Here is a 16,737-nt window from a genome sequence, read left to right on the forward strand (position 1 = left end):
GCTACAAAATCAAGTATCATATGGTTGCAGTAAAAATATGTGTATGAGAGCCTCGTGGACGAGCTCGAGTACAGAAAGAAGGTTTTATAAGAGTGACAATATTGCAAGTGGGAAAACCCCCAATTTGCACAAGGGAGAAGAAAGTTATACTTGGGCTCCCAGCAGGTTGGACAAAATGGAAGAAGAGTCGTCCATGATGATGAACAAGACCAAATTTTTCCTCCAAAACACCCACTTAACAGCCACGTGAGCATTACATGGTTATTTTCGTAAATTATTTAACGGCCACATGAGTACCAAATATGAGATTCCTATAATCATTCTCCATTCTAATTTCAGTAGCAAGAAATTCCTCCATCGCACGTTGTAGTCTTAATTTAGCTCACGATTTCAAGGAGGAGTAACATAATAATGATGATTGGGGCAATAAAAATCTCATTTTGGTCTTTAAATGAGATTTTTAAGGACCACATTAAAGTGAGAATCTCATTCGTCAGAGTTTTTATTTTTCTCATACACACTTTCTTGCCACAGTAACACATAACATTTGATTAGCAGCAACTGAAAATATATTGTATATATCAAAAAATATTGTCTTTTATAACAATCAAAATAGATTAAAAATTCAAAACTACTATATTTTATCTATTAAAAATAAAAAATTTTAATCTACAAAAAAGATTTGTTTATTATATAAAAAAATTAAGTTATATAACTATGGTTTTACACTAGTCAGATTAAAATATGAAAATCAGTTTCAAATTAGGCAAGTAAAAAACACAGCAAGATAGAGAGGGGTCAGATTCTTGTTTTCAAAACCTCACAAAAATACAAACTCAATTGTTTGTGCATATATATATGAAATTTCAAAAAATTAAAATTATTAAGAAAGAGTAAAATATTTGTGAAATGAAGTTATATCAACAACAATATATTTCCTAAATCAAAAAAAATAAAATATTTCACATCCGTCTGAATTTTGAAATTTGAAAATAAAAAAGGTGAAATCATTTGGAGCACTGATGTGGTTATTATATATATTTCATCTCACTCCATTCCATCAACTCAAGCTGGTATTTGGTTGTAACAATAATTTTTTTTATCTAATAAAATAAATAGAGTTAATTATATTTAAATTTTATCTGAAAATATTCAATTATATTTTTTTTAAAAAAAATAAAATTATACTTACACTCCCTTCTGAAAATTATCGATTTACACCTAAGCTTTTTTTGTTAGAGATTGAATGAAAAATACTGACGTAAGTAAAAATTACATAAGTTTTTAATTTGACCCCTCATTTAACGTTTTTATGTAAATTCTTCTACTTATAAAGGGATAAATGTCATATATATATATGGAGTGGGGTTAATATCATTATATTTTTTCTTTATAAGTACAGAATTATTACATAAAAACGTTAAATGAGGGGTTTGTTTATGTCAGTATTTTTCATCCAAATTCTAACAAAATATGTCTAGGTATAATTGATGAATTTTTGGAGGGGATGTAAATGTAATTTTAAATTTTATTTATGATAGAGTGTAATTTTACATTTTCATATGGGTCTAAGTATAATTGACATAAATAAGTATCAAAAATATATTTTACTACTATTAAGAAACATCACCTATAATCATTATATTTTCTTTCTTACGTAAAACATCTAATACGTCACATAATCTATTATCATTAAACTTTTATTTCGTATCCAATCACATACTTCAAAAATGAATCTGATTTCAACTAAACTTATCTTATTTTATTTTTTGGAGGGGTAAATTATGACGAGCACCCATGAGATTTGACATAATTATAATTATTCCCTCATTATTTGGAAAATGACCAATAGCCCTTATTTTAACCATCATCCTACAACTAGGCCAATCTGTTAACTTTCTTTAGATTTTCATCTATTTTTTGTTGTGATATAATCAAAATGTTTTTGAGTACAATAAATCACAATTTTACTCATTTTTAAAATTTCTCTGAAATATTTTTATAGATTAAGTGGATAATTTTGTTTTATAATTTTTCAAATTTTTTCCTCCATCTCATTCAATTTTTTACAATTTTTCAATTTAAAAAAAAAAACAAAAGCAAAAAAATGCAGCACGAGGATAATTCTATGGTTGCATCCAGGAATTGCATAATTTCATCGAACATCAGGAAGTATCGATAATTTCACAAATAATGAGGAATATTCATAAATATATCAAACTTTAGGTATGCACATTGTAATTTACCCTTTTTCTATGAAAATAAAGGGCAAAATACATTGTCACCCCCTGAAGTTAGTTACACAAACATCTTTTTGTGTTTTGCATAATTACAGTTACACCCTCTGAGGGGTGTTACTGTAATATTTTTCAAGTGGTATTTATGTAAGTTTTGTGTTTGAATATGAGGTGTAGTTATAAATATTAACTATAATTTCAAAAGATGTAGCTATAATTTTATTATAACTATAATCTAAAGAGATTTAGTTAAATTTTACAATATATATATATATATAGAATATTTATATATTTTGATCTTATTTCAGAAAATATCAATATAATTTAACTTAAAATAAAAGATAAATTACGATGACCTCACCTGAGGTTTGACATAATTACGCATACCCCCTCGTTGTTTGAAAAATTATCAATACCCCTCCTGATTTTAACAGTTGTCTAACAATTAACCTAATTCGTTTCATTCATTTTTTATGGTAAACTGATCAAAATGCCCTTATGGATTAAAAATTTATAATTTTATTTACTTTTTATGACTAAGTGGATAATTTTTATAATTTTTAAAATTTTTCCATCCATCCCGTTCGATTTTTTTATAAGTTTTTATTTAAAACAAAAATAAAAAGATAGAGTATGAGCAAAGTTGACAATTTCATATCTCTATCTAAGGATTACATATTTCATCAAATAATAAAAAGATATTTATAATTTTTTAATTAATAGTTCGTATTTGTAATTATATTATACCTGAAAAGAGGTAATTTACTCTCAAATAAAATTAGATAAGATGAGATAAAATTAGGAGGGTGGATTTGCGCGAGAATATATAAAAATATAAAAATACGCAGATAATTTGTAAAAACACAAAATCAAATATTGAATGTGTTTTATCTTATCTCGAGAAATGTAAAAACACAAAACCAAACAAAGCCATAGATTGCTAAAAATGGGGCCTGCACACGCACAAGCGCACGGTTCACGAAATCCACATTTAATCATTCTTTCTTTGCAATATCAAACATCACATGCCTTTCGTGGCCACTCTGCACACTGCTCATCCACTCTATTACAAAGCTTTACGCCACCACCTCACCCTTTCCTATTCAAACTATGAGTAAAATTTAGGTGGCTACTGTAATCGTACGGACATTCTAAAAAATTATTCGATATAATATTAGATACATGTCAAATATGAATATGATTCGGATATATTTGGACATTATAAAATGAAAAAGAGAAAAAAAGACACAACGACTAATACGATAGAGACATGCATGTTGACGTGTTTGACACGTTTAGGGTTTTTCTTATAATTTTAAAAAGTTTTTGGTTGTCTTTTTTTAAAAAAAAAAAAAAGAATTTTGGGCTTAATACAAAAGAAAAAAATTAATTCACTCATCTCAAACTAAAAGTTTTGGGATAAAATTACTAAAAATACGAGAGATTGTCATGATGATTTAACTAATTTGAATAATAGAATTTCTTTTACCGTGTAATTTTTAAAATAAATTAATTATGTATATTTTTAAGCCACATTTGGTTCAAAAAATATAGATTTGAGACATGTTTATTATATATTTTATCTTCGTATTTTTGATATTGTATATTTTAATTTTATGAGAAATTGAGAATATATATAATAAAAATATGTATTATATATAGTCATGTCAGTGTTGTATCGTGTCCTAATCAATTTATATTTTTCGTATTGATGTATCCGTATCTGTGTCCATGCATGATAGGGTGGCTCAAAGGGGTGCATTTTTACTGTGGAGGATGATACGCAATAACACCGCGGCCTCTTTCAACAAGTCTATAAAATCATGAAATAATTTAAGGGATATTTAAATAGTTTAGAAGATGAAATGAAAAGGTACAAAATTAAAAATGAAAAACGGATGAAGAGGAAGAAATTTAGGGACCAGAGTATGAAGAAAATTAGGGATCGAAATCTAATTATGTGGCTAAAATAAAGACGTACACTATAATAAATTTCGAGTAAATACGTTATGACTATCCCAATTAAAAAAATCGTGAAAGATTCATTTTGCCGTTGAAATATTTTCTTTGTAAAAAAGAAAATATATTTATAAGGGTAATATAGAAAACTCCCAGTCGAGGAATTAATTTGAAGTAAGTTGAAAAGATCTAATTTCTCTTGAATCTGAAGCCCAAAACAAACTACCATCAGAATTATGTCGAGAATGCCTCGATTACAGCCCTATCTGTAAGTCAGATAGGTCGTAAGAGAAATATAAGTGAAGGTCGTAAGAATGTTAAGAGTTGCAATAATTATACCTGTTGCATGGAGGCGTCTACTTATAAATTTTCTCCACTTATATGATTTTATATGAATCACAAATACCAAAATAATCGAATGGTTACGTTGAGTCTATACATATTAAAATTTATGATGTATCGAGACTGCAACATAAAAACCTTGAATTGATAAAATAAATTCAAAATTTATCTAAAAATAATAAATATAGTATAAAAAAAATCTTAATACAACCTTCACTATATTAGTGATCATCAGAACCTGATAAACATAATTCCTCAACTACTATGCAACTCCACAATTTAAATTACTACATCTATCAACAACGGATACTTAGTATTAATTTATCTTCTTCTATTAGTATTTGTACACTTTTTCGTTTATGACGGATCCCTTGGCCTGTCGAGGTGACTGTCTAGCCTTTCATATTGTATTGTACCGATGTTCTATCATTTATTTAATAAAATTTGCATTTATCCAAAAAAAAAATTAGTACATCTGCCATATATCAAGAGATAGCCTCCAATTTGCATTTTCTTTTATTTTATTTTAATGTTTTATATTTTCCTGTCAAAGCGTATTGATTTGAACCTCAAGACTCTACAACAATCCAAATAAGAGAATTTATGCTTATTGTTTGTAAAAAACTAAAAAAAAAATTATTTATTATATTTTTTGCTCAAATATTCACAAACAAATAATAATTCAAATTAAAAAATAATAAAAAGAAATTAAAATTATCTCAAACACAAATAGTTTTAATTCCAATAATATTTTAAAACTAATCTATTACTTATAAAAATACAACTTATCTAAGTTTTTATTTTAAAAATTAAATTTTATTATTATTATTATTATTTGTGGTCAAAGTTTATTAAAATATTTTCATATCAAATAATATTTCAAATTCAAAAATTTGAAAAGGTTAATATTTAACTTCAAATAATTATAATTTAAATAATAATTTATTATTATATAAACATACAATTTCTCTATCTTTTTACTTAAAAATAAAATTTTCTTTTGAATTAACTACGTTCACCCCACTTGAACCATCACCCAAATCGGAAAATGACCCTCAAAAAAATATAAAACGTATAAAGCAAAAAAAAAAAAAAAAAAAAACCTCTTGTTAATCGCCAAACTACAAAAAAAAAATAACAAAATTAATTTTTAGAGCAAAATACGTTGATACCATTACATCAGCCTAAGAAAATGAGTCGACATGACATGTTATGACACGCTAGTAGATACAGTATAATTACGAAAATATCCAAAATGAGGTGGGAAATCTAAAGAGTGAGAAAAAAGAACAACTGATTTTTCTTATAAAATAAATAACAATAATAATAATTAAAAAAATTAATTTCATTGAAAATGATTTAACAAAAGAGAAATAGTCTGATGCCAAAGTGAGGGCTTTCTTCAAGAACACTAAATCCCAAATTAATTTTTCTCAAAATACAGATTTACGTATATTTCAATTTGCACAACCTACAAATTTCGTTCCTAAATTATTTTTTCGTCGAAGATGTTCGAATTGCTGTTCTCTTTTTGCATTCATATTTCATACTACAAAAATCACTAAAATAATATTGTGACCGACAGCACGAAAAGTAAATAATTTGTTAGCTACCTCTAGACATTGAAATTTTTGCCAATAATAATAATGCATCATAATATTTCTAAAATCTCCTAAATTTATTTGGTAATTGTCACAAACAATCAACAAATTGGTGCAAGAAAAAAAATGTTCACTTCCAGCCATTTTTATACCGATGAATTATGGGCATTTTGGTCCTAATGGCAAGGTGGTCTACACCAACAATTGCAAATGACAGAGTCTTTTTTGTACTTTTTATACTTTATCTAAGAGTCATTTTGCTACTCGAATAATAATTTAAGGATGGTGTTATATATTAGGTGGCCCAATAACTTATTTAGGAGGCCCACTAACCGATCCACCTGGCAGGCCCACTTACCGACCCAATCCGTCCCGATCCGAACCGGTTACTTACCTACTTATTTGTTAACCCTAACCCTAACTCTCATTTCACCGGCAACTATGGTGTCTTTCCTTAGCTAACGTGATGGCTTTAGGAAAGCCAAGGCTTTCATTCTTTATCATCCTTTCACCCCTTAAAAAGGGAGATCTCCCCCTCGGCTATGAACACAGAAAATGTTTATCTCTCTCTTCTTCCTCACTCAAAGTTATGTGAATTAGGTGATTTTCGGGGGGTCTTTGGGATCGTGTAGTAGTGTGAGATCTTCATGATCGGAGTTGTTGTGGTCTTTGGTGGTGATGCAGTCGTGGGTCGGTTGTTGGTGGGTGCGGTGCCTTTCATAACCATGTTCCCTTTCTTATCTTCGGTTTGGATCTGGTTGTTTCTGAGTCATATTTCTTCTTACAGTGTTATTCTTTATCTTTTTGTTCATTATCATTCTTTATGATTTCTGTAATGTTTGGCCTGTAATATTTATTAAGGAGTTTCGTACTCCACTGTTGTAATAGTTGATAGGTATTCTAAGAAAGAAAAAGTGCCACAAGAGGCATCTACACTCTAAAGGTGGTAAATATATTCTACCTCTAATTTATTCTAATTTTCTGTCAAAGTTTGTTAAAATGCTTTCAAATCAAATAATAACTCAAATTCCAAAAATGTCCCGTCAACTCTGGGATGGACTTAAGACCCATCCTTTTGTCTTTGCTCTCAGGGGTGACAATGGGGCGAGTATAGATTGAGTTTGGATGGACCTAAAATATGTCCAATCAACTCTAAGAGGGATACATTCTATAGACCTAAAACCCATCACGAACCTCAACCGGTCCTAATTTTTAGAAACTGCCCCAATGTCCATTTTTTTGGAATTTCTTTGAATTCAAGTCCAATTACCAACCCTACTTGTTCTAATAGCTTCCTTTTTTTTTTAGCCCGTTCGAGTATATTCCTTAATTTGAATTATCAAGAACCAATCTTTGGTACAATGAATCAGAAACTACCACAAAGTTGAAAAAAAAATGAAAAACAAAAGACAAGAAGTAGGTGAATATGTACATTGATAAGAAAACTTTCCCCTTATTACATTTGAGCAAGTGAATCCCACTACACTACAGGAAGAGGGCTGTACTGTACTTGAGGATTTCTCCACTTTTCAAAACAACAAAATGCCCAAAATCCCAACTTAAAACCCAAGACAAAACACCAAAACCTTCTTCCACACTTCAACAAAATCCACTTATTTTATTCATATATATATATATATATACTAACTAGAGAGCCAAAAGCCACCCTCCCCAATTCCTATACTATTTCTTTCTTCATTCTTCCTTTCACAAAACACCCAACTCACAGAAGATGCAAACTCTTATTATCTTTCCTTCCCTACCTACACTACACACTTCACATCAAATTCTAGTTATAAGAGAGACAAACACCATATCTACTGCCTTGTACCATCTTTTTCTTCTTCTTCTTCTTCTTCTTCTACCCTGTACCTCTCATCCTACTATAAACTTGAGAGACCTGAAATGCCTGAGATCAGTAAGTCCACTCCTGAGGAAGGTAGAAGTCGCAGCTCACCAACATCGATCCTCCCTCAAGCGAACTCTGCATATTTCGGCGTTGTTGCAACACTAGGGTGTGCCGCCGCGCCATCAGTGCATCTGCAAACAGATCAATCACAAGTGTTAGCAACAAGAAGCTTAGAATGCGTAGAACAATTAATGTACACTAGTGCCTCACACATACTGTAATCCGGGACGAAGCCCCTGCTGAATCGGGGCGGAGGCTGCTGCTGTTGAGATTGAGCGAAACCATTCGTACTATTGAAGTTCTTGGTGTGGGCATGTGCAGCTACTCTGCCTGGAAACACAGCTGCTGAACAACCTGTGTGCAGATAACAATGGGAAGAAGAGGCAGATGAATCAAGAACGGACCTGAAACAACAGTAAGGTATGTGGACTTGCGAAGATTTTCTACATTAAAATCAAAGGCACTGGGGATAAGTGGAAATTCTTGGCCGCATAATATATTAAAAGATCTATAAAGCGAGCTTAGATATGCACTAATAAAGAGGATTTGGGCGTCAAAACTGTGGATAAAAGCAAGACCAACATAAAGCCAATTTGCCTAGATATGCATGATTCTTTTCCAATAACAAAAACTCATTCAGTCAAAAGGAATTCATAGAAGTGGCTCCAGATTTAGTTTCTTTCGGTCTTGGTAGAAAAACAACAGTGCCACAAGAATTCTTGGCTCCAAAACCAAAAATGAAAAGAAAACAGTAAATGGTAGGAAAAGGGCCCATCACATGGAACTCAGATTTGACAGTATTGAGTAGGGGGGTCCCTGCTCGTGATAAAGACAGAGAATGGGTCCATTTCATACCAAAGTCTAACTAGAATTAGACTTTCTTCCAATATTTGAATTTGAAAAAAATAAGGTTGAAATAGGTTTTTTTTTTTTTTTGTTTTTTGGGTTTCTGGGGAACAATGCTAGAAATTCAAAATAAAGCAGACCCAAGAACGAAACAAATTTCAAAAACCCAAAAGAATTATTGTTCCAAAAAAAGCAAGAAAATGGAGGGATATTGAAAAAGCACTGAGCTGTACAATACCTGGCTTCTTGTGAGAATCTGACGAATAAGCGTTGCTGTCATTATTATTCCCATATCTCCGAGGCAGAAACACTCCCGTCCCAGCACACGCCCTTTTCGCCGCCGCACCACCGCCACCGACGCCGTTACCAGATCCGCCGAATAAAACTGGCCTCCCACGGTTTTGGCTTTGCTGAAGGGTCCATGCAGCTTGATCCATTCCTCCCACTGGCCTTCCGCCCCTGTTTTGATACACTTGTTGCTGACTATACCACACACCACACCCCTCATTATGTTGCTTTGCCTGAAACTGAACGAGAAATATTTTAGAGAAAAATTCTGACAAAAAATAGAAAAAATTTCTGGAAGAATGGAATTACATGTGTATTTGGGAAAACGGAGGGATTAGGGGTTTCGGATTCTGGGTAAAATTGGGAAAGGCTTCTCGGCGGGGCCAAAAGGCCTTTATGCTTGTTTGGCCAATGTCCTAACCCACAACCGCCGTTCAGCTTGAGCTTCGCAACTTGACCGGCGGCGCGGTAAATCAGATCCCCAATGGCTTCGTACTCGGAAGCCAGCGGCGTCGCGGGAGGCGACGGCACGCCGTTTGGACTTCCGTTGCTAGACCCACCGGCGCTCCGAGCAGCCCAAGTCCCAAAGTGGGCCAGCGTCGACTGAGGCGAAGTGGACATCACCCAGAGCTTCTGCAGAGACGAAAACCCGGAAGAAAAAAATTAAGAAAGTAGTAAAAATCACACAAGAAGGATGAGAAGCAAGCAAATGGTGCGTACCTCAAGACGTTCACGGCCCTCAGTTTCAAATCCGTAAGGGAACTCAGTGGGGAAGCAGAATTCAGCCTCCGACCTAGTGTTGTTACTCTTGTTGAAATTCTCTTTACCCATAAGGAAATCATCGTCAGTCAAGAACTCGGAGGGCAACCAGAACCCTGCTTCTTCAACGCTACTAGCCATTTTTTATGTGAAGGAGAAGGAGAGAAAACAGAGCGTATTAACTGAGTGCTTATGCGTTTTGAGCAATGGTTGCTGCTTGAGGAAGATATAATAATGGCAGAAGGATGAGAGAGAGGGACCCAAAGGAAAAAGAGGAGAGAGAGAGAGAGAGAGGAGTGGGGGGGAATGTTGAGGACAGGCGGTTGCTTTTTATTAAGGTTCTTGAGACAAAAAAATTCAAAAATTAAAAATTGATTTGGATTTGGATTTGGTGTTGGGGTTGGAGGGGTCGTTTTGTATTCAAAAATCAAATCAGAAAGAGAGAAAAAATACATAGTTTAAAGATTTGGTGTGTGCAGTGTGTGTGTGTGTGTGTGTGTGTGTGTTGTGGGAAGTAGAGTGGGGCCTAATTCATACATGCAAGAAAATGGAACAGTGGCATTAGTGGTTGAAGACATTTGTCCTGCTCTGTACTCCACCTGGCATCACTAATTTGGACCCCATTTTGCTTATTTGGCTTTCTTTTATTCTTTTAATTCTACCAAAAAAGAAAGAGTAAGCCCTTCACATTTTTGTGTTGGGGTTAATAAATGTTAGCTTTTTAAAAAAACAAAAAAATAAAAAAAACTATATCGAGTAGAATTAAAATTTGCTATAATCATAAATTTATTTTTATTATTTAAAAAAGTATTAATACCCTCATATTTATTTGATATAATTATGTAATTTTTGGACTGTAATGTACAGATATCAACTTTACTCTTAAAAGTATTTTGATTTTTTAATTTTTGAAAAAATGTTTAAAATTCCAATATTGTGCAATGTTCCGTTTGCCTATAAGTGTTTATGTCTTGTATATTTTGAAAAAGGAGTTTTAGTTCATACAAGTATTTTAAAGATATGTTAAATTATAGTTTAGGATATTAAGAAGGTATTTTGTGTAGTTCAATACGAATTCTTGATGTAATCTTGACAGAAGTTAATGGAATAGGCCCATTTAGACGGATATTAGTTTATGGGAGTATTGATACATTTTTATTCAAAGGAGGCTGTGTGTGGCACACTTGTTGGATGCGCATCCTTGTATACATACTGAATAAAAAAAAATTAAAGAAAAAAATAACAGATTATTTAAAAGGAATAATTTTAAATTTTGTATATCTTTTTTTAATTTTAGTACCCTAAGTTTTTAAATCATCGGACATAGTATCCGAAGTTTTTAATTTTCATCAATTTGAGTGCCCTCCGTTAGGTTTGCCATTAAAACAAACGGTCAATCCAATTTTGGAGAAAAAATTAGACGGAATTTTGTCTATACAAGGACATATTTGACTGTCATTTTATTCAGCACACACAAAATTTCTATTTTTTATTATAATTTATAATGAAGGACAATAATGTAAAAAAAAAAAAACCCAAATTTCTATCACAAAAATACTAATTCAAATCGTTATGAAAAATACCAATTCAAACATTTCCTCCCAATTCAAATCATTATGGAAATAAAAATGCATGCTAAATGCGGGATAATGTAAAGATAATTGCCTAGTAATAATTTAAGAAAATTAAAAGAGTCTTATGTTCAACCACCACTCGCATTATTCACGAAAAATAAACAGTAAAAATCGAATAAGCCACTCAAAAAGTGTCAATTACTTATGAGTTAAATAAAATTGCATATCCATAATTTGATATATTATACTTTTGTTTGTGCACAAAATAAAAAATACATTTCAATTATTATTTTTGGCTGAGAGAATTATGTATATAAATTTATTATAACTTTCTATTTCACCAACCACAAAAAATAAAAAGCTAAAAGAAATTATTTGTTAAAATAATTAAAATAAAAATATAAAAAATTATAGCATAAACCCTCGATAAATAGAGTATGACAGCATTTGCATTGTGGCCAAACAAAAAGAAAAAAAAGTGATTTTTTTCAATAAAATTCATATTTTTTTTTTACAGAAATTGGATTAAATATGTATTTTTTTTTTAAATTGTAGTCCTCGATTATGAAATTGAAATCAAAATGAATCAAAATAGAAATTTTTTTGTGTTGAATAAAATGAAAGTCAAACATGTCCTAACATAGACAAATTTCTGCCTAATTTTTTCTCCAAATTTGGATATAACGGTTAACTTAACGGAGTGTACTCAAGCAGATAAAAATTAAAAATTTTGGATACCAAATTCTATGACTTAGAAACGTAGGGTACTAAAACTTAAAAAGAATATACTTTAAGTACGGATAGTACTGAAATATATGAAGAGAGAGAAAATGATAGAGCAATGAAAAGAAAGTAGGGAAAAAAAATAAAAAATAACAATAAAATTCATTGAAATGGATAAAGGTAGATCAGTAGTGTAGATAATATTACAATAAGTAACTAAATATAAAATCTAAACATTGTAGTTGATATTAAATTATAATTAACAAACTATTGGTCCTCTACAAAATAATTATTTTGATACTAAATGTTTATTTGAATTATTTTTCTTTTAGAAATAACTAATCATTGATATATCAGTCAATTTAAAAAATATTTAGAAATAAAAATATATTTATAAAAATAATATATGACATATAATTTATATTACAAAAATAAAGAAAGTCGAATGGTGAATAACATTAAAACGATAACAAGTAAAAGTAAAATTTTTAAGATAACTATATTCCGACACAATAATTATAGACTAAATTTCATTTGTATAATTATATTTTCATATTAAGTAAATTAAAAAATTTTGGGAATTAATTTAATACGATAAAATGTTAAATAAAAGATAAATTCTGAATGCGCATTATTACGTTTGCATCATTACATCTATTGTTTTTTATATTATTAGCATAAAAGTATCACAACAACAAATTAAGTTGTAACATATATCTTATTGATTAAGAAAAATATTATATCAATTAGATGCATATGAATAAGAGTAAGAAGTAAACTAAATATTTTAAATTAAAACTTACAATGTAAATGCAAAAAATAAATTTTTTTACCCAATAATAATTTAAAATTTAGAAGTTAATAAAGCATTCAAACAATATTTGGAAATATTTAAAAGTCGATATGAAATATAATTATATATATATATATATATTATAGGATCTTGCAGTAAAAATACTGATACTATGACCCACTTAGATTACATTTTTATTTAATAATAGTCAATAAATAATTAAATTGAAATCATTCAATGTCAATAAATTAAAAATAAATGACATTCAAGATGTAGTAGTAAAAAAAATATAACATGCACAGAGATAAAGTAACAAAAATAAAATTAAAAAAAATAGCAAATAGGCATAATAAAATCTACAAATAAAAATAGATCAATTTTACTAAATTGAAGTTCCTTGCAAAAAATCCAAATTATAGAACTTAGACTAATTAATTTTATTTTAATATCGGATTTTTGAATAGTGTTATTATTGTTTTGAAATTAATTGGTTTGATATGAGACAATTAAATACAATCATTAGTGAATACGAATTGCAATATTTCAAATTTTGGAGAATATTTTTTTATTTAATAATACCAATTAAAGTTAGAAAGCGAATTACAAATAGTATGATTAAATAGTTATGTTATCAATTAAAACACTTATATATTATCAATTTGTTTGAAAATATGATTGTATATAGTTCCCATGAGAGAAACATAAATACATATATATACTTCTAAAAATATATTTCTACACGTGCACGCACATCATCTTTTCTTGTGTATATATACACATAGATATCTGAAGTCGGATAAATTCATTCCGTTTATAAATTTGAAAGGAATATCGTTGTAAGAATTTTTTTCTTTTTGGAAAAAATATATTTTGAAGAAAGTGTAATTTCATATTTTTAAACGGGATGTAGATACAGTTAACAAAAAGTGAGATCAGTTGAAAGTAAGTGATCTACCTTGCAACTGCGTTTGGAGGGTAATTTCCGGTGAGTCTAGCATCCACAAACTGCTTTATGTTTGCCAATCAATCAAATTACAGTTCATATACCACCTGCATGGGAACTTAAGCAGAAAACAACACTTAGTAGATTGATTGCATACCCATGTCACAAGACTCTGTTGTCCCCTTGGCTGTGTTTGATCAACCGGCTTACGTCCGGCCAAGAGTTCCACAAGTACCACACCAAAGCTGTATACATCGCTCCTCCAACTTAGCAGGCCGGTCATTGCGTATCTACAACCCGGCCCATAAAGGACTGATTTGATTTCCTATTGCATTTTTCCCAATACGAAAACGTTCGCTGCATAAAACAAAAAACGCAACGCGACCCCTGAACTTCTAGGAAAGAAGCTTGCTGTTTTTTGAAAGGGCTCTTTTTTTTAAAAGTTCAAGGGGATGTGTGGAGGTCTTGGCATGTTTTCATGGGAGGTGTGTTGCGGTTTACGCTAGGAAAAGAATGAGAAAAGGGCGTACTCGGGGGCATGATAACCGAAAGTTCCAATAATACGAGTGGATTGAAGACATGGCTCCATTCGACAGATCCGAGTCACCAATCTTAGCAACATTACAATTATCAAAGAGCAATACATTGCTGGAGCTGATGTTGCAATGTATCTGCCCTTTCTCATGAATGTATTCCAATCCTCTTGCAGCCCCAACAGCAATTTTAACTCTTTGCTCCCATGAAGGAACAGCGCCGGGCTTTGCACCTCTGACGCCATTGCCAAAACCTTGACGGCTTATGCGATGTGGCTTTTCTCCCATCTTTCCTTCGGGTTGGAGGCTCTGTTGGCCGCTTTGTCTTTCGGTTGCTCCTTAGGAGGGGGTGTGATATTCTGCATATCTGGGGAGACCAGTTGCCTAGTGCTATCTAACGAGTTAGTTTCATCGTTAGGTGGTAACTTCATGTCGTCATCTTGATTTGTCATATCATCCGGTGCTGTTGATTTTGATCTCTCCTGCTCTTCAAGTGCAAACTCAAGTTGCAGCACAACGTGAGCCATCATTGGCCGTTTCCTCGGTTCATCATGCAAACATCTTTCAGCAATCTCTACGAACACCTTGAGGCTATCTTCTGAGATTTCACCCCGCAGATGTGAGTCCACGGTCATGTCAGCTTCCCCCTTACTAATGTTTTCTCGAGCCCAATTGGTCAGAATCAGCTCGTTCGCTGCAACCCTTGGATCCACCGCTGCTCTCTCACTCAATACTTCCAACAACACCACCCCAAAGGCGTATGTGTCGCTTTTCCTGGTTAGTTTGCCGGTGGTAAAATAAGTCTGGTCGAAGTAGCAGAACCTGCCTTTCACTTCTGTGCTGACATGAGTCTGTGACTTGCCTCTTGTTAAATGTTTGGCCAACCCAAAATCTGAAACCTTAGCTATAAATTCTCATCCAGCAGAATGTTCGAAGCCTTTACATCATGGTGTACGAGTGAATTTCCAGTGTGAAGTAGTACAGGCCTCGACCAGCTCCAACGCATATATTAAGCCGTTGCTTCCACGTGAGAGACGAATCAGAGTCGTGTGTGTGTTCCTTGCAAGTTTGTAGAGATGGTCGGCCAGCTTTCCAGAGGGCATGTACTCATAACCAAGAATCATTTCCCCGCGCTCGTCTTAGTAGCCAGTCAGAGAGACTAGATTAACATGCCGGAGCCCATTTAGTGTTTCAATCTCTGTCACAAACTCGTGCGATCCTTGCCTGGAATCTGATTTTAGCCTCTTTATGGCCACAGTCTGTCGCCCATTGTCAACGGCATGGTCTCCTCCTCTGTACCATCAGCTTCCCAAATTTGTCTTAACACAAGAACGATCACGCTCACCATATAAATTATTGCTACTGCAATAGTTGCACTTGCATTTCTATGGCCAAGAACTTGGGAGTAAAAGTTGGATAGCACTGTGTGACGAATCTTGCGCTGAAGGTGAGGGATTCGGACTCACAAGACTATTGTAAAGGTTGCTCAACTTCATTATTTCAAATCCTTTAAGAGGTCTATGCCCATCCAAGAATTCATCATTTGATTGCAGCCGAATCAAGAAATCGCGTTTACCCGCTTCCTTGCACCCTTTCATCATCACAGTGAAGTCCCTATACCAAGGTACGCTACTCTCATCGTCCCTTTCTCCGACTATGTCAATATCAACATTAACAATTAGTCCATTAATGTGGACTTCAAGACCACCAATCCCCACCATCTTAAGTCCTAACTCTGAGAAATGAAGCCTGGCCAAGTACCTGAATCCCACATCCACAGATGTTCTCCAGGTAATATTGCTGATCTTGTTTGCTTTAAGCTTAGGAACCATTTCGCACATCCCAAACATGCCAACAATATCATCACCAGCTGACGACAACAGATCCTGTTTGATATTTATTCGGTTTGATTCAATTAACCGAACTGAACACCCATACCCTAAAAGATAAAACATTTAAACATAGAAAATCAACACATACCATAGTTAAGATTTCCCAACTCGATGAGATGGCTGGCCCTCACGGACATCATCGGTGGCCACGTAATATTTACTATCTTCACTTGATTTTTTGTGTTTAACCATGTAAAATTCTTTTTCTTTTTTCTTTTCCTGAATAAATCAATAATGCACCATTATATTATAATTTCGACCAACATACTAAATATTAATAATTTATAATGAATTGATATCTACCATTAATATTAGACAAATAACTATTATTATTACGA

General features: G+C 32.2%; 1 protein-coding gene and 1 pseudogene across 1 annotated transcript; both read right to left on the reverse strand.

Annotated features, from left to right (window-relative positions):
- Positions 1-7,556: 7,556 nt before the first annotated feature.
- On the reverse strand, positions 7,557-10,339 carry LOC105160931 (uncharacterized). Its single transcript, XM_011078459.3, has 5 exons — positions 9,903-10,339; positions 9,492-9,815; positions 9,133-9,421; positions 8,265-8,402; positions 7,557-8,179 (listed from the first exon to the last, which is right to left on the reverse strand). The coding sequence occupies exons 1-5, from the start codon at positions 10,080-10,082 to the stop codon at positions 8,055-8,057; spliced, it is 1,056 nt and encodes a 351-aa protein (XP_011076761.2). The 5' UTR covers positions 10,083-10,339; the 3' UTR covers positions 7,557-8,054.
- Positions 10,340-13,982: 3,643 nt separating this feature from the next.
- Positions 13,983-16,123, reverse strand: LOC105160990 (uncharacterized; annotated as a pseudogene).
- Positions 16,124-16,737: the final 614 nt, after the last annotated feature.

This window comes from Sesamum indicum, linkage group LG4, assembly GCF_026168435.1.
Source record: "Sesamum indicum cultivar Baizhima isolate 11 linkage group LG4, ASM2616843v1, whole genome shotgun sequence".
NCBI lineage: Eukaryota > Viridiplantae > Streptophyta > Magnoliopsida > Lamiales > Pedaliaceae > Sesamum > Sesamum indicum.

What these genes read in the sequence shown, in the direction of transcription:
- LOC105160931 (XM_011078459.3), bottom strand. Translation starts at nt 10,082, where the DNA reads ATGGCTAGTAGCGTTGAAGAAGCAGGGTTCTGGTTGCCCTCCGAGTTC. An exon ending in AGGGCCGTGAACGTCTTGAG is followed by an intron (nt 9,816 to 9,902) that starts GTACGCACCATT and finishes TCGTCTCTGCAG; the next exon opens with AAGCTCTGGGTGATGTCCAC. An exon ending in GGGCTTCGTCCCGGATTACA is followed by an intron (nt 8,180 to 8,264) that starts GTATGTGTGAGG and finishes ATCTGTTTGCAG; the next exon opens with ATGCACTGATGGCGCGGCGG.